We start from the raw sequence: 18,309 nt of genomic DNA on the forward strand, positions 1-18,309 counted from the left end.
TGTGAACGCACCCTTAGATCCTAAACGTTTGTAGCTTCATTAAAAAAAAGAAATAATTATTTTAAAAAATTGTGTTAAAATTAATAATCTCAGTAATTATTGTTTCAACAAGATGTTGCGCAATTCAGTGCATTTCGATTCCATTAACAAACACACACACACACACACACAAAAAGGCGACTCAAAGACCGACTGACGAGCAGAGTAGGAGTTTAAATTACCTACTGTTGAGAATGAGAATCTCAATCGATGAATCATAATTTGTATTGACACACGGAGCATAAAATCAGCCAAGAAAAGCATTCAGACTTTACTTATTTTATTAACTTTCAGCGCTGAAAGGAGATGCTTTACCATTACATCCGAGAAGAGTTTCTAAAAAAAGTGCAGCATCTGAGGAGGAGGAGGGTAGCTGATTATATGGACTGAAGACACTCCCTGAAATCACACCATGTCTCTGTGGCCTGATAAGTTTCTGTTTCTCGTGAGAAATGGACCTTGGTGTCTAACAGAATCAAAAATGTAACTCTTTACTATGGGCCCTTTGTCTAACAGCATGTGACTCTTTCTCAGCCTTGGTAAAGCATCTCAACACTACTCAACCACCGCTGTGTTTATGAGAAGCGTATTAATAATCGAGAACTAAAAGCCTGGAAACCTGATATCATAATGGACTGAATGTTGTGTTTTTAAGTAATCTCTGCTCAGTTTGCGGCGCAGGCGGTTGCCACGGCAACGGGTGTGCTTAAACGACATAGAGTAAAGCGGGTGTGCTTAAACGACAATGAAACAGAGAGTAAAAAGGTAGGAATGGTTTAGAGTTGATCCTGTTCGGGTTGTTTTACCTTTGTTTACCTTTGCTGTGGCACCTTACACTCGCTGTAGTTTCTGAACATTCAATAAACGACAAACTTGGACTAATCACCTCGTTCGTTTGTGAGTATACGTCACAACAAACATCAAATAGGACAAATATATTTAATTAAGTTTTAACAAATTCTACCGCGATAATTATGTGAAATTAAATTAATTATATCCCGACTTCAGAAGATTTGCCGTTACCTTTACTGGGCTCTTTGGTTCCTCCTATCAGTCTGTAGTTTCTCATATTGAGGTAATCAAACCAAATTTCAGATCTACCATGACTGGTAGACTGGTAGCAGGTGTCAGGTTGCTGGCGTCAGGTTTGCAACCAGCTTCTGACTGAGAAACCAGTAACCTCCTCCCAGTGTCAGAATCTCACTGAGGACGAAACTGCGTTAGGTTTCTGTCACTTTATTGGGTCCTGCCATAGCATTACATAAGGAAGGGCAGTGACTGCCTTGCGACTGCCTTCTATTAGGTGTAGAACCCACTGTTCTACACCTAATAGAATGTCTCTTTATAGATTATTTAATATTCTTCCATTACCGTTAATGCGGCTCGTACCGCTGCGCGCCCACCCACAAAAATGGCATCAAAACGAGCTTGGAACTATTATTTTTATTGGGAATCGGAGTTACAATGGCGATGTAAAAAGCTAAAAATGAGCGAAATTTCCAACTGCCGAAACGCAGAGTGTAACTGACACCAACTGCAGCTCTGTTAGAGTGAGAGACGGAGTGTATTTTTGACCCCAAAATAATTTTGAAATCGCCGTCACGCCTACAAAAATTGCTCTATCGGTATGAAAGTCGGTCATGACATTGATACGCATACCTGCTCCCGTAAAATGTTTTCAAAATTTCTCTAGGGCTGACGGTTTTCTGCCAAGGTGCTTCAGAGCGAAATCATGTGACCGGGTAAAGACAGGCTCTCAGCCATTCATTTTCAGACTTTCCTGAAAAATTTCAGAGCTCAGCACACATCATCGCTCTGTCATCGCTGCTATTGACCTTATTCCTGCGGGGCTTACTGGGGAAGCGATTATGGGGGTTACTTCCGGCGGCTAGAGGAAGTAGCATTATTTCATAGACAATTTGTAGGGTTTGCTAATCTATATTCATGATAGAAGTTACATCTCTTTTCGGTTATAATACAATATTTAGTAAAACATGTTTACAGAGCAGCTCTGCAATCAGAGCTGCTCAGTACAGATTTGTGAGTTTAATCACGGGGAGCGACAGGAACACGATCGTTACGTTTTGTCACGGAATGACCGTGAGTTAGCAGCGCTGCTAGCAGCTCGTTTCTCTTAAGAACTGACAGTAATAAAGAGAAAAGCAGAGAAGCTAGTCAGAGAATTAACCTGTTATAGAGAGCAACTTTCCACTGGAAAGTGTGGTAAGATGCCCTTGTGGAGCTCGGGCAACTGTGCTTTGAACAAGCTCCCAAAACAACAGCTGTAGTTTTCATTGCCAACCGGCAGATAACAAACAAAAAGAATTTGGGTAACAATTCTAAACTTGAAGAAAGAACCCAAAATGCTTTATGTGTGCTCATTTCATCGTGTGGACAAAAAGCCAACGGAGGAAAACCCACATCTGCATCCGAAGCAACTGAGTCAGTGATGTAGCTACATATGCTAGTGCGACCTGAGGAAATTAGACCATTCCTTCAAGTTCTCATCCCTCCCCGCAATAGCTGTAGGTTGCGGTAAAACAATAATGTCACATTTAAGCTTTGATAGCTGGTGTTCCCACATATTTTATAGCCTTAAAGCTCTGACGAAAGCCGGTTAACATTAGGATAACATGTAAACAAATGGCAGTTCCGGTCACAAGACCGGCTTGCGGCGGAAGTCGCGCCCATAATTCACGCAAAGCATAATGGGGCGTAGGTAGAGATTCGCATACATAGACATAATATAAGCATAGACGCCTCATGGACCGCTCTCGCCTATTGTCGCTGACGAGATTTAGGGCGGCCATCTTGGAGCGGTACACCACTCCACTCAGCTTATGTGTTTAGCAGGCACAATGACGTATCAGCGCATTTAATCGATCATAGCACACTTTTTTGTTACTGGAAACCATATTCAAACATCTATCAACAAACAATTGTATTATTTAAGTATGTTTTTAATACATAGTTCATATTTAAATATGTTTAGTGGCTATAACAATAGAATAGGAATGGAATATTCTGATATCGATGTATGAAGAGCATATTACAAAGCACACAGCCGTTCATAATTTATTTAATAAATTATTTAGTAATATCAATACATACTTATATAACTATACAAACACAAATAAATAAAGATATATGTTTTTCAGCCGACGAGTTCTAGCTTCAGAGAGATTCAGCAGCTGAGACTGAGTCCAAAATCCGATGTGAGATTCATCCGTGCTGCAGTGAATCTGTCTCTCTTTATAGATATCTCCCTCTTCTTCCTCACATCGTGTCTTTATGAAACTTTCAAAACAAAAACGGAAGATTTGGGATGTATCTTACTATTGAAAGAATTACATATAAATAATAGTCTTTACTACCTGTGTAAACTTTGCTGGTGAATGTTATAACACATAAGTTTTAGAATATGTGTTATATTGTTTCATTTCTAATGGAGGCTCTTGTGTCAGATAATCTAAGTCAATGTTAGAGAATAATTAATTTTTTTAGATTTAGCCTTCATAGCGGGGCTGAACCCGTATTACACCAAGCACTGTAGCTACACAATAATATGTCCATCTTACTTGTGAAATGTAGTCTGTGGAGCCCTCACATCAATCGTCCATCGATCAGAACAACAATATCCCTCAGTGCTGAGGCATCTTCTGCTGTTTTGACTGAGCAAAGTAGGAGGGTATACCGCTCCAAGATGGCCGCCGTATTTCCTGCGCCGGAGCGACCAATGTGGGGTCTACTCTTATATTATGTCTATGTTCGTATAGGCATAATATAAGAGTAGACGCCTCATTGAGCGCTCTCGCCTATTGTCGCTAACGAGATTTAGGGCGGCCATCTTGGAGTGGTCCACCGCTCCACTCAGTGTATATAGGCATGTCTTACAAGTTCCATCTTTAGAGGTTTAAGGCACTCTTAAATGAAGCATTCACACGTGTGAATCCATGTCAGGTCAGATGTTTCACTGTAGTACATGTGATCCATCAGGTCACCGTTGTTTGTCTGTTGCAAGGTCCATAAAGGTTTCAGGGAGAGTTGTCATGAGTCCATAAAACAACAACAAAAAAAGAAAATATCTGGCTTGTGCCAGATAATCTAAGTCAATGTTAGAGAATAATATTTTTTTTTAGATTTACGGAATCTCAGTTAGCCTTCATAGCGGGGCTTAACCCCGGTAATACACCAAGCACTATAGCTAATATTAGCTGGTATCTCGCCGGTGGACATAAATACAGTAAAGTAATATTCTAATCACAAAATATACACAATAATATGTCCATCTTACTTGTGAAATGTTGTCGAGCCCTCACATCATTAGTCCATCGATCCGATTTCGAACAACAATATCCCGCAGTGCTGAGGCATCTTCTGTAGTTTTGGTTGAGCAAAGTAGGAGGGACGACCGCTCTAAGATGGCTGCCGTATTTCCTGCGCCGGAGGAGTCAATACGGGGTCTACTCTTATACAGGTGCTGGTCATAAAATTAGAATATTGTGATAAAGTTCATTATTTTCCATAATGTCATGATAAAAATTAAATTGTCATATATTTTAGATTCATTGCACACCAACTGAAATATTTCAGGTCTTTTATTGTTTTAATTTTGATGATTTTGGCAAACAGCTCTTGAAAACCCAAAATCCCTGTCTCAAAAAATTAGAATATTATGAAAAGGTTCTCTGAACGAGCAATAAAAATAATCATCTGAATCAACAAAGTAACTCTAAACACCTGAAAAAGATTCCTGAGGCCTTTAAAAACTCCCAGCCTGGTTCGTTACTCAAAACCGCAATCATGGGTCAGATTGCTGACCTGACTGCTGTCCAGAAGGCCATCACTGACATCCTCAAGCAAGAGGGTGAGAAACAGAAAGAAATTTCTGAACGAATCGGCTGTTTGCAGAGTGTTATATCAAGGCACCTCAGTGGGAAGTCAGTAGGAAGGAAAAAGTGTGGCAGAAAACGCTACACAACGAAAAGAGGTGACCGGACCTTGAGGAAGATTGTGGAGAAGGGCCGATTCCAGACCAAATTAAATCTTCATCTCCATAAAGCTTTTCAGCAGATGGAAGCATGAAGTGCTCCAAAATCTTCTGATAGCTGCTGCATTGATCCTGCCCTTGATAAAACCCAGTGGACCAACACCAGCAGCTGACATGGCACCCAGACCATCACTGACTGTGGGTACTTGACACTGGACGTCTGGCATTTTGGCATTTCCTTCTCCCCAGTCTTCCTCCAGAGTCTGGCACTTTGATTTCCGAATGACATGCAAAGTTTGCTTTCATCCGAAAAAAGTACTTTGGACCACTGAACAACAGTGGTCCAAAGTGCTGCTTCTCTGTAGCCCAGGTCAGGCGCTTCTGCCGCTGTTTCTGGTTCAAAAGTGGCTTGACCTTTGACCTGGGGAATGCGGCACCTGTAGCCCAATTCCTGCACACGCCTGTGCACAGTGGCTCTGGATGTTTCTACTCCAGACTCAGTCCACTGCTTCCCCCAAGGTCTGGAATCGGCCCTTCTCCTCAGGGTCCGGTCACCTCTTCTCGTTGTGTAGCGTTTTCTGCCACACTTTTTCCCTCCTACTGACTTCCCACTGAGGTGCCTTGATATAACACTCTGCAAACAGCCGATTCGTTCAGAAATTTCTTTCTGTTTCTCACCCTCTTGCTTGAGGATGTCAGTGATGGCCTTCTGGACAGCAGTCAGGTCAGCAATCTGACCCATGATTGCGGTTTTGAGTAACGAACCAGGCTGGGAGTTTTTAAAGGCCTCAGGAATCTTTTTCAGGTGTTTAGAGTTACTTTGTTGATTCAGATGATTATTTTTATTGCTCGTTCAGAGAACCTTTTCATAATATTCTAATTTTTTGAGACAGGGATTTTGGGTTTTCAAGAGCTGTTTGCCAAAATCATCAAAATTAAAACAATAAAAGACCTGAAATATTTCAGTTGGTGTGCAATGAATCTAAAATATATGACAATTTAATTTTTATCATGACATTATGGAAAATAATGAACTTTATCACAATATTCTAATTTTATGACCAGCACCTGTATTATGTCTATGGAGATTCGCGGAAGTATTGGAGATGACAAATAGCCCTCTCAGATGCTTCAAACGGTTTTTGGATCGGCCTTACGATACTGAACGGGAAGCAGTTGTTTGGACTGCTTTTTTCATCAAAACTGACTGGGTGTCTCATAAAGATAGAAATCTTTCTCCACTTCGCTGTCTCACACACACGTGACAACAGAGGCTTAATAACTATAGCAACAGTACACAGAGAAAGGCAGACCTGCTGGTTTGGACTACAAAGACGCCATCTCTGTAGTTCTAACTGTGGCGGAACACTTTGTTAATACAGAGGGCAGAGCAGACTGTCAGAACTACAAACATGGTGGAACACTCAATTATTACAGAGGAGGGCTGAGGTGGCAGTTAAGAACTACTTGCTGTTTTGGGCATTATGTAGCTGGATTAACCAAACCACTGTTACACATTAGATTATTGTGGCCATTTAAAATGAAGTTTACTGAAAATTTCAAAATAAAAGCCTGCGTATTCCTCTCACGTCAGCACCGCCATAGGCGGTGCAATGATATTAGCCTTTTTTATGTTTTTTTTTTTTTTTTTTTTCCCTCAGGATATTGGACTGCGCAAGGCAGTGCAAGACATAGCAATGCACTGCCTTGCTGCGCAGTGCCTTGTACAGCATTAGCATTAGCCTTTTCCCTGTAGTTATATGTTAGCTAAAGTTATATATTAGCTAATTTTCTTATTAATTAGACATGTTTAGTACACTGAATGGAGCAAGTCAAAGGTTGAAGGAAACACTTCCCTCACCCTCTGGTTAAAGATCTTATCCAGGCAGTTCAAACTTCAGTGTTCTAACAATGATAACCACATGTAAATAACCTGTTTCTAACTAAAGAAGCCTTCTGGAGCAGTAATAAAGCACTGATACTTATTAGTTTGATTCATGAACCTGTTTCACAGTTGAGTGAAGCACCTGTTTCACACTGCCTCACACAACTCTTCAAATAGCAACCTGTCTGCAGTCCTTAAATGGTGAAATGTCTGTGCTGAAAATGATGTAATGGGCTTCATGAGGTAGTTCAAAGTGTGTGGTGTGAGGCTGTGGTTTTCCCTGTTGCTAGTGAACCATTTCCTACCACACTTCGTCTTTCTACTCAATTTTCTGTTAATACACTTGGATACAGAACTCTGAACAACCAGCTTCTTCAGCAATGACCTTTGGAGGCTTACCCTCCTTGTGAAGTGCCATTGAGTGTCTTCTGGACATCTGTCAAGTTAGCAGTCTCCCCCTCTCCCCATGATTGTGGAGCCTACCTACCCAGATTAAGACCATTTAAAGCAGGGGTCCCCAAGCCACGTCATTTGGTCCGGCCCCCTGAACAATGCCGGATCCGGCCCACCATACCATTCCTCATACCAGAGAGCATTCAGTGTTTTTTTTTCATATATTGTATTTTCCGGTTTATATGTGGATTTTTTTTCAACCACCAGGGGGCTTGAGCAGATGTGAAACTAACTTTCCCTCAATGGAATATATACTAGTCAGACCCAGTCACCGTTTCACTCACAGTTTTTTCCATTTGCATTCTGGGTAAAAATCTATCTAAAACCGCGAATGTGTCCCCCCCCTGCCCCCCCTCGACAGTTTCAAACACAGAACAGCCCCCCCACCCCCCCGCCCCTTTCTCCAAAAACTAAGACCGGCCCCGACCAGAGAAAGGAACAGCTATGTGGCCCTCGCAGGAAAATGTTTGGGGACCCCTGCTTTAAATGGTCTCATTAATGTGTAACACCGTTAATGACCTTTTTACACTGTTCTATTTTTCTTAGACACTGAAGTTTGGGTTTTCATTATCTGTCAGCCTTATCACCAAAGTTACAAGAAGCAAGGTCTTGGAATTCTATCCCTGCATGTGTGATGATTCTAGATAAGCATCACTTTCTGAGGTGGCTGGCAGGAAATATTGCATTTTACATAATATTAAAATGTTTGGAGAAACACTACTGTATTGAAGAGCTCCAAGGTAAATGAGAATTAGAATCTATTTCTTTTGCTGTAGTACATTTTTATTTATTTATTTATTTATTTATTTATTTATTTATTTTTCTGTATGTTTTATTCTCGGATAAATTTTAAATTTACAGTATTTTCTGTAATATTTACAGTGTTTAAATTTTCAGCCAAAGATTTGAGAAATATGTAATGGAATCAATAAAATAGCTGCTTCTAGACCCACTTTTTGCAAAGAGAAAAATCTGACTATTAATAGCAAATACCAAACAAGAAACAAAGAACATATGTTTGCTTTGTTCTTTGCACAATAAAGAGGAACCTATCTTAGGTTCCTATTTCAGGTTTGCGAACGTTATAGATTTTAAAGTATGTCGAGGCCACTGCTTTTACTCTCCCTTGTACAAGAATGTTCATGAAAACAGATCATAAATTTACTTTCAAGCCAGACAAAGTAGAGAATTACAAATCATTTCTCTAAATGGCAGCTAAGTCAAAATAATAAACTGAGTGGTTTGTTTTAAGAGCAGAAGGTGTAGGTTTTTCAGACTGGGCCAGACATAGTTCCCTCCCTGCAGCTTTCCACCTACCACTGTTATGAAGGAACGCCTCCGAAATGTTTTCAGAAGAGCTAGAACTAGCCATATATTAAAATTCAGTTGATTTGATGTGTTGTGTTTTTGTTATGGTTTTGTCCATAATTTTGAAATATCACGCCTCCTTCATTTCTGAACTTTAATTTGAACTCTTTAAATAAGTACGTTTGCAAATTCTTGAAAATCAGGAACCAGCTATGAGGGGAAAAAAAAAACCTCCTGGACTTGATCCCACTTTAACGTATTTAATCAGTCTATGCAGAACAGGTTACAGACGAAAGATATGCTTCTAAGTGGGTTGGAGGAAGGGAGCTGGGTGCCGCACCCAAACCGTTTCCATCTGAGCGAACTGAGAATCAGACTAAGGAAGAGAAAAGCGGAACAGCGGGACCCGCATGCGCTTGAAATCGATTAATTATAAACGTGTTCCGCCTTTTAGAAAATGTTTTGAAGGTGGTTTCCAACCATTGTACGGACTCGTTTGAAAACACTTGCTTGCCAGGTGAGTCAATAATTTGTCTCTTCTAAATGATCTCTTTGGTTCATTTAAAATAAATAAAAAAAGAGCAAAAAAAATAACATAATGTTCTTGTCAACTTTGTTCTACGAAACAATTGCGTTTCAGGACAATCAGGCTCGAAGAAGAGGCATTTTTTTATTATTATTGCTTGAGTAGATCTTTCTTGTGTACCCTGCTAAAAACCGTATAGTTTTTTTTTCTTTTCACGAGAGAGAATGGTCCGAACACCTCTGTGGATTTTCTGTGATTTTAAGTCTCTGAGTATTATTTTTCACTTCATTTCGCCCACATAGGTCTGAAAATTAGCCAACATTTTTACGCGTAATAAGAAGTAATAAGAAATAGTTTAATTTGAGGTGTCAGAGATGTAGCCCTATGGTTTAGTTAAGAAGGGGACACTTGCCATTCGAGGAAGCTGGCGAGCATCTGTTCAAAAATTATAAACCAATGTGTAATGAAAGTCATGACCGGCCCTTCAAATTATACTAAATACACCATAACACGATGTTGTTGTTGTTGTTGTTGTTCTTTAGCTTCATATTTGCACGCCCTGATGTTATTTTCGAGTGACCATTTCCAGCTACATTTTTTAATTTATGTTAAGTTGGACCCACTTTCATAAGTTTATGAACTGTAGATTCACTTTGTGAACGTGAATAATATAATCCAGAGAAGATTCATAATTGTTAGTAGGGTGTTTAAGCAAAACAGATAACGATGTTAGACTCCTGAAACTGAAAGGGAAAGAAACATTTTAAGTGGCGTAAAACGCTAACTGCGATGTATTTAAATGTTGATTTAATTTGATTGACCAGCACAAAGGATAATAATTTTGTATTAGAATTTTGGGAAGCTGAAGTATAGTAAGGTAATCAAATAATATCCTCTATTACAAGGTTTTACTTTTGCAAATTAAAGTAATTCATAAATTATAACAGTTGCGATTACATTATCTGCTCTGTCAAAGCTGGGTATACTAAACTTGTTCATTTGCTTTATTCTAGTATGTCCAATCACAGAGGAAAGATTGCTGGACTCTTTATCTGTATTTTATTACTTGCATCAGGCTTCATTTCTCTGTATACCAGGTGTGTACCAAAAGTTAAAATACTTGTCTTTGAGATTTTAGCACCACAGATGATGTTTGTTTTTTGTTCAATGATGTTTTTCAATTAACTGTTTTTTTTTCTTTTACTAATTATTCTTTTTGTAGGCGTTTAAGAGCCTTTGCCTTTATCAAAGAACTGCGTGTGCCAAGGGAATCAACACCAGCAACCACAAATGATTTGGATGACAAACTTAACTTTGGGTAAGAGAACTTTATATATATATCATGCTTGTTTGTGCGGAGCCTTCAGTTTGACACTACAACATGCTGTTTGCAAAAACCACTCACCACAGAGACAGTTTCTTATTCCAGTTCCTTATTCTGTAATGAACCCAATGTACAAAAGTACTTGGTTCCTCTGTTGTAAAGTAAAAGAAACATTTTTGCATTGTCATATTATTTTTTTATACTTTATCTAACAATTGGCTGCATATACATTTTAACATATTGTTCATTTATCTTTGTATTTTGTCTAAAGTCTGTATGCTTATACTAAGGTTTATACACTGAAGCTTGAAAACCGAAGTCAGATTCCTTGTTTGTGCGAATAAACTTGGCCAATAAAACAATGCTGATTATAATTCAAATTGTGCGTACACTGCGCTGTATACAAATGTCCATATTATCAGATATATCAGATATATCAGTGGTCCCCAACCCATGTCCGTGGACCAAATGGTACCGGGTCGCGCAAGAAATAATTAAGTGTTTTCAATATTATTTTCCATGTCAGTGTTAATGTCATGAGCCTGATGACTCCATGACACTTTCAATTTGACTCATTAGGATTTAAGAACCAGATTTGTTCTTTGTAATTTCTGTCCAGTAAAACTATTGATTTATATATCAGTAGACAGGTCTATATAAAGATATAATCCATGTTTCTGTCTCATATTTGTATGGCATTAAAAGGACCTGGAACTTTTGTTTTTCCAATGACAGCTCTGGTTTGCACAATAAATGCCATGTGGGTGAAATGTTATGGATGATACTCTGATGTCCCATTCTCCTGAAGGCAGCACAGAGCTGCACCACCAGAAACCGACAGAAACACTGAAGAGAAGAAGAGCTATGATTAATGTAGTTACAGTTCTATCCATGATTTAATCTTGCAGAGCACAGTCTTTTTGCAAATAGTTCAGAGTTTAAACTGGCATTGCTGTACATCTTTTATCTGGTCATTTGTGTAATATTTAACAACTAGAAAATGGCACAGAACAAGAATATTTTTTCCACTCTGATTGACTGCTGTTAGGCCTACCTGTGAAAATAATTTCTATTCACATTGCTTTTTTGTTCTCTGGGAAATTATTTTTGATGATAAGTACAGAAACAAGCATAAAAATCAAAACATCTACAATAGTGATAGTAATATTAATAATAAAATAATAGTAGCCTACAAATTCTTTGGTGGTGAGCGGTGAGGGACTGGATAAAGGCTAGGAGGGCGCTGGCTAGTGTTGTGGTATTCGAGGTCGGTCTTGGTCTAGAGACCGGTCTCGAGACCATTTTTTGATGGTCTCTGTCTCGTCTCGGACTCGACCGCATTTGGTCTCGGTCTTGTCTCGGTCTCCGTCGCTGAGGACTCGGCATTTTATTTCAAGACCGCAACTGTGAAAATATCACTAAACGTACAGCATACTGTCCAGTTTATTTATTAGCATCGTTGTTTTCAGTGGATGCAAAACGCACCGATTAAAATCCAAGCAATAACGTGTTTCTGTTACGCCCCCTCCCCCTTTCCACCTTTCACTCACACGCGGCGCTCCAAGACATGCGCAGTGGTTTTCTCTGAGCGGCAGAAGATGTCGGTCTAATCGTCAGTAATAGAATAGTGCTGCATAAATCACGCTGTGTCCAAAAGTCTGCAATATAGTGATGTTACCTTCAGGAACAGTCCGATTCTTCTGAGCGGCTCTTTACTTAGAAAATAGGACTGGAGTGTCACTGAGAGCCGTTCTTTGTTCTTGTAATACTTGTAATAGACTGCAGTAGCTATCATTATTTTATTTAATCATGTATATTAATATTTTTTTTTAATTAACAAATAAATAAAACACAAGAACGAAAGAGCACGCACAGCATGCACATTGCTCTATGATTGTTTTCGTTCAAAGTGGCAGCTGTAATGTCTGCCATGGTGTCAGACTACCTGGCTTCATGTAGTGGGAGAGAGAGTGAAAACAGTCATGGTGAGCGCCTTGTGCTTGGTTACTTCTTTATTGTTCCTCGGTCAGTGTTCATAGTTGAGCGTTATTTATCATCAGGGCATTGCCTCAATTGCTATGTTTAATGGTGCATATAGTGATGGTTTCTGACATGAGCAATATGGGCAAACACCCAGGGGGTTATCTTTTTAGGGCTGGCACGAGACCACCACGGATTGTAGAATAAAGATGGAAGCACTTCATTTTAATATTGGTAAAATTTATTAAGTATTTAATATCTAGGTGTTTTTATGGGAATATGGATCTTTCATATCAATTTGAGAAGCAATTTTGATCATATTTCACCATTTTATCGTGTCATTTAGTGTGGGCCGCTGGTCTTGGTCTTGACTCGGTCTCGACTTCCCTCGGTCTTGGTCTTGACTTGGTCTCGGACCCTAAAAGTCTTGGACTTGTCTCGGTCTCGATACGCTCTGGTCTTGGTCTTGTCTTGGTCTCGGGTTAGGTGGTCTTGACCACAACACTGGCGCTGGCCCAAACAAGGTTGAGAAACACTGGATTACGTGTCTTACGTGTCTGACTTGCCTGTTATTTCTTCAGACAGGGATTTATCGTAGGCAGCAGCTGTAAACTTCACTTTATTCTGTACACTTTGTTCAGTTACTGATGAGCACATATGCATTTTTTTTCTTTGTTATTACTTTAGATCCCCTTCTAACAGTCATGCATTGTCTGCATGACATGGCTCGTTAGTAATTATTCAGGTTTCATCACTGTGAATTACGTGTTTGACAACTTTATAAATAGAATTATATAGCTGACAGATGATGACATAAAATACATTTCAGTATACTCTGTTCCTTCCAGAAATGTGCACACACCTTAATTTTTTTTGTTATGATACACCACGAGTGTCAAACCTTTGGGGGATATTTCGTGTTAAAAACAAATAGAAACTCCCATTAAATTGTGAAGTAAAGTAAAAATTGTGCATGACTTTGCCAGGTCCTGGATTGTGTTGGGTTGTTTTGACTCGTTTTAGGGTTTGATTCTAGTTTCAATATTCTGTGTTCCTTCATCTCTTTGAGTAGATCAGTGTTTATTCTGTTTAACTTTAGTTCAGTGCTGTCTTAGTGAGTCTAGTTTATGTTTATGCTTGTTTCTTTTGTCTCATTATTCTTTGTAACTCTAGTTTAATTATGTTTATTTTATCTTCTCATTCTTTAGTGTAAGATTTTTGTTTTGTTGTTCTTTAGTTAGATTTATTTACTGTGCACTTTTCCACACTCTCCTCTCACACCTGCATCAGTTAGCCAATCAGCCCAGGTTGATTATTGCACATTCACTCTCCCAGTACTTAAACATTTCTGCTTCTCTACCCAGAATTCCTGTTTTGTCCAGCTCTGGGTCTCTATTGTTCCTGTATATATTTATTTATTTATTGTTGTTTTTTGTAAGGCTTTGATATTAAATGTTCATAATCAACTATCTGACCAGTGTCCTGCATTTGGGTCCTACTTCAACCAACACATCCTGACAGTTTCTTTGTTGCTGTTGTTGTTGTTTTCACAAAGAAAAATCTGAAAACAGTGGTGTGCATTTGTATTCAGCCTGACTAAATAATTTATATATACATATATATTTTTGCAAAATTGCAAAAGACTTGGATAGGTTAGCTATCATAACTTGTCATTTACTAAAAATTAAATGACAAGTTTGCACATGAGAAAAAAAATAGATTATGATTTAAGTATACTTCCTTTTTACATCCCAATAAACCTGAAATTGAGTGCACAGGCTGAGATAACACCCCTCCCTCTATATGCCTCCATTTACATATGCAAACAAATGGAAATAATTCCCGGAAGTTTGATTCTTCCAAGGGTGAGGTCAGAGTTCATATCTTCTCATGGGATGGAGAGAAACAAAATGAGATTGAGTAGAGTCAAACAGTACTTTTCTTTGAAAACACTATCACCTTTCGGAGCTGGGAATGATGTCACACCAGTTAACATGACATTCCAGTTAACATAGACAGAGAAGTCAGGATTCCTATGTGGTGACGCCCAGATAGCCTCTTAACGAAGATCGTTTTACACTGTACTTTCCACATGCGACAAACATTTTTATAAGTGTGTCTCGTGATGTAAAAATTGTTCATCACACTAAAAAAAGCAAACAGCTGATCCAACTTAAAAATTTTTAGTTGTTCCAAGGTATCGAGTTAAGCTTATCCAAGTAAATGTATCAAGTTTAAGATTTATGAAAAGCAATGTGATAATGATGAGTTGTTCTGTTTTTTTATTTATTTGTTTTTTTCTTATTTCAGGGCCAGACCACATGTTCAGACCCAGACTTCCTGGAACGCACCTATTATGTGGGAACTGATGTTTGATAATAATCTATATGACCGAAAGCACAAAGAAGCCAATACAACTGTGGCCCTCACTGTTTTTGCTGTTGGAAGGTTTGTTTCTTTATGCATTTAAAAAACATAAAATGCTATGTGGGGAGATGGGAACAATTTCTCCGAGGGAAAACTCCAAAGGGATTAATAGAGTTTCTGTCTGTCTGTCTGTCTGTCTTCTATTCAGAGTTTCTTCCAAAATATTTATAGTCGCTCGTGAGGAGACATTGTGCATTGAAATTGGGGTAAAATTTTTATTTCAGCAATAGAAAAAGGTAAAAAACTGAAAGCATTTGATAAAATTAGGTAAACAAAACCAAGTTAATAGATTTCTTTTTTTTTTTTTTAAAAGGAATAAAACAATTCATGTACACCTTATTATTTCTTGTGTTTGATGTTTGGGGTATTAAATTACAAGATTAGTTTGTGAGCTGTTTCAGCATTGAAAAAAAAATAAAGATTGTAAGTGTTCAGCGGAAGACAGCATATTTCTAACACATTTCTTTGTTTTAAAATTAAAAACAATCTTAAAAATAACATCTGTAGAAGAACATTTAGTCAAGTAGTTTTGATATTGATAAACTAATTAGTAGAGTTTACCTTTAGTTTTATGTAGTTTATATTTGTTTTAGTGTTAAATCTCACTTATTTTATTGACTGAAATTGTCTCCATGCCAGTAACCGTTTGGAAAGAGCAAGTCCGCACCAAGCACTTCAATTAATGTCAGCACTGTACATCTTTTTAGCATATGCAAAACTTAGTAACAGGCATAGCTGAGTATGTAAAATATGAAAATGTTTGGTAAAACAAACAAAGCTAATATTGACAAAAAAAGGATTTGCGTGTGTGTCGTTTTCCACACACAGACCTGCCCATTAAAAGGAATATATTACCATTTGCAACTCTTCCTTTTCGACTTTGATCTGCGTTCTTGGTCACGTATTTCATTAACCAATCTCCTCCTCTTCATATAATCATTTACTCCAATGGAGAGACTGTTTTTGTGAGTGTGGAAAAATCTGTCCTCACTGTCTTTGTTTAGTTTGAAAACTGAATCACTTAAAAAATATTTATGTTGGAAAAAAGTTTTACAGTTGTATAATCTCTGTTCTAGTGGATTTGACTCAAAACTCTTTTTGTTATCAGAAAATTGCACTTTAAACCGATTTCTACTTTGAAGGGTAGCAGGAAATCAGACTGTGATTTATTAATGCTTAACACTGTTTTTTTTACTTTAAACTACAATGAAATATCCATTTTAAATTTTAAAGATGATGCATTCCTTTGTGTATGTGAACATTAACATATACAGATACCCATTATTGTTAATGCCATAGAAAAAGAGCCTTTATATTTTCTATCTATGATTAGCATACTGACCTACAGTAACTGTTCACCTTTCTGTGTCTCTGCTGAAGGTACCTGGAAGCCTATCTCAAAACATTCCTGACTTCAGCAGAAGAACATTTCATGCTGGGATTACCTGTGACGTATTTCGTGTTTACGGATTTACCAGAGCAGGTGCCAGAAATTACCCTGGCTCCTCAACGAAACATCATCATTGTCAAGGTAGAGAAGCACACCAGGTGGCAAGACATCTCTATGATGCGAATGAAGACAATATCAGAAGTAATCGACACAGTTCTCCAGCACAAATTCACTTATGTCTTCTGCTTTGATGTGGATCAGATATTTAAAGGCAGATTTGGCTCTGAGGCTCTTGGGGAGTCCGTAGCTCTACTCCATGCTCACTATTACAAACTCCCAAAGTACAGGTTCACATATGACAGAAATCCAGAATCCAAAGCTTACATGACTGAAGGCGATTACTACTATCATGCTGCAATTTTTGGAGGAACATGTGAAAAAGTAAAGGCCTTGGCAGATTACTGCTATGTCAACATCATGGAAGATAAACTGAAAAATGTAGAGGCTTTATGGCACGATGAAAGTCACTTGAACAAGTACTTTTGGCTCAACAAGCCCACCAAGTTGCTCTCTCCTGAGTACTGCTGGGATGAATATATTAGCAATACAGAAGACATACTTGTCAAGCGCCTAGTATGGGCCCCAAAAGACTATGAGAAGCTTCGTACTCGGTAACGTGCATAAAACCTAGAAAAAAAAAAGAAAAAAATAAGTGTGATGCAAGATTGGAAAGAAAAACAATATTTGAAATTTGATTTTGGTTTATCTAAAGAATTTGTAACTTCAGAGCTTCAACTCTCATGGCAAGCTGGTAAAGTTTGTTTGGAAACTTAGAGTTTTAGGTGTATGTCACTGTTATTCTAATAAAAACCTTTTTTCCTATGCATGTTATTCTTTTAAAGGTCAGGTGAGAGCAATCCTTTGTTTACACTAGTTGACATCAATTAGTCCAAGTTTATTTAATTATTTATTTAGTAATAAACTTTAGTAATAAATTTTCCTAAGCTAGTAATAAACTAATACACTTGGACTAAAGTGTGATAGGCTGTGATACTCCCTCCAGCCTATCAGGTTCACTGTTTTGTGGAAATTTTTGAGACACAGACCTACAAATTATGAATAGTCAATGAGAATATTTGCTTTTTTTTCATAGAGCATATCGGAGGTATTTCAACGAGACGGAGAGCTGTTTATTTTACTTGACACTAATTGGCTGTTTCCAAATTGGAGAAGATAAGGAAAACTGTGTATTAGGGTTTCACTGGACAGCACAATTTAAAAAAAACAAATAGAGCATTTACTGAAAAGTACAAGGAAAACACTTACCACAAAATAACAATTAAATATGAAATAAAGAAGTGGATTAATCTATTGCATCACAGTAGAGAAATCAAAGTTTTCATAATATATGCAATTTTCAGACAGAAATGAATGTCCGTAATGCATGTAATATGTAAGGAAGCAAATTTACTGAATACAACTTTATTTTCTGTGAACACTATTTCCATTGTCAGTACTGCTGTTAGCTAATAGATCAGCTGTAGATTAAAAAAATCCATCTAGAAGTATATTCCGGAATAGTTTTTTTTTTTTTTTAAGGTAAAACATTTTTTGTTGGAGTTCTCTTCAGTGAAAGGCATTTTCTCACAAGACATGATTTTATTGATCAATGTAAGTGAAGGTGCTAAACAGTTAAGAGACAATTCCCTGGATTATGTAGGTCATTTTGGCCAAGAGGTCATATTAGTTTGAGAAACTGGAAACGTCCATCTGCTTCCATCTGGGCACTTTAAACGAAGGAAGACCCTATGAGCATGAAGAGCAACCTGTTTGGAGGAACACCCAGACTCAGAAGCAACAAACCGTGTTATTGTCACAAAGCCTAGACTTTCTTTTATCAAGAGATGATGAAGTGAACAACAGATGAAGGACTAAAATCTTAGGTGAAGAAGTCAGCTAAATGTAAAGGTAAAATATCTAATTGTTG

At 38.0% G+C, this 18,309-nt stretch overlaps 1 protein-coding gene across 1 annotated transcript; it reads left to right on the forward strand.

Annotated features, from left to right (window-relative positions):
- The first annotated feature begins 8,769 nt into the window (after nucleotides 1-8,769).
- On the forward strand, nucleotides 8,770-17,204 carry LOC106927369 (N-acetyllactosaminide alpha-1,3-galactosyltransferase-like). The gene is made up of 5 exons (XM_015002899.2): nucleotides 8,770-9,192; nucleotides 10,215-10,298; nucleotides 10,424-10,519; nucleotides 14,816-14,953; nucleotides 16,313-17,204. Exons 2-5 carry the CDS (start codon nucleotides 10,216-10,218, stop codon nucleotides 16,995-16,997), a joined length of 1,002 nt encoding a protein of 333 aa, XP_014858385.2. The 5' UTR covers nucleotides 8,770-9,192; nucleotide 10,215; the 3' UTR covers nucleotides 16,998-17,204.
- The last annotated feature ends 1,105 nt before the right edge of the window (nucleotides 17,205-18,309 follow it).

Source organism: Poecilia mexicana, unplaced genomic scaffold (assembly GCF_051168715.1).
Source record: "Poecilia mexicana isolate PSO_F unplaced genomic scaffold, ASM5116871v1 scaffold_3, whole genome shotgun sequence".
NCBI classification, from domain to species: Eukaryota; Metazoa; Chordata; class Actinopteri; order Cyprinodontiformes; family Poeciliidae; genus Poecilia; species Poecilia mexicana.

Coding starts and splice junctions, on each gene's coding strand:
- LOC106927369 (XM_015002899.2), top strand. CDS start 10,216: ATGTCCAATCACAGAGGAAAGATTGCTGGACTCTTTATCTGTATTTTA. Junction 10,520..14,815: donor GATGACAAACTTAACTTTGG/GTAAGAGAACTT, acceptor TTCTTATTTCAG/GGCCAGACCACATGTTCAGA. Junction 14,954..16,312: donor ACTGTTTTTGCTGTTGGAAG/GTTTGTTTCTTT, acceptor TCTCTGCTGAAG/GTACCTGGAAGCCTATCTCA.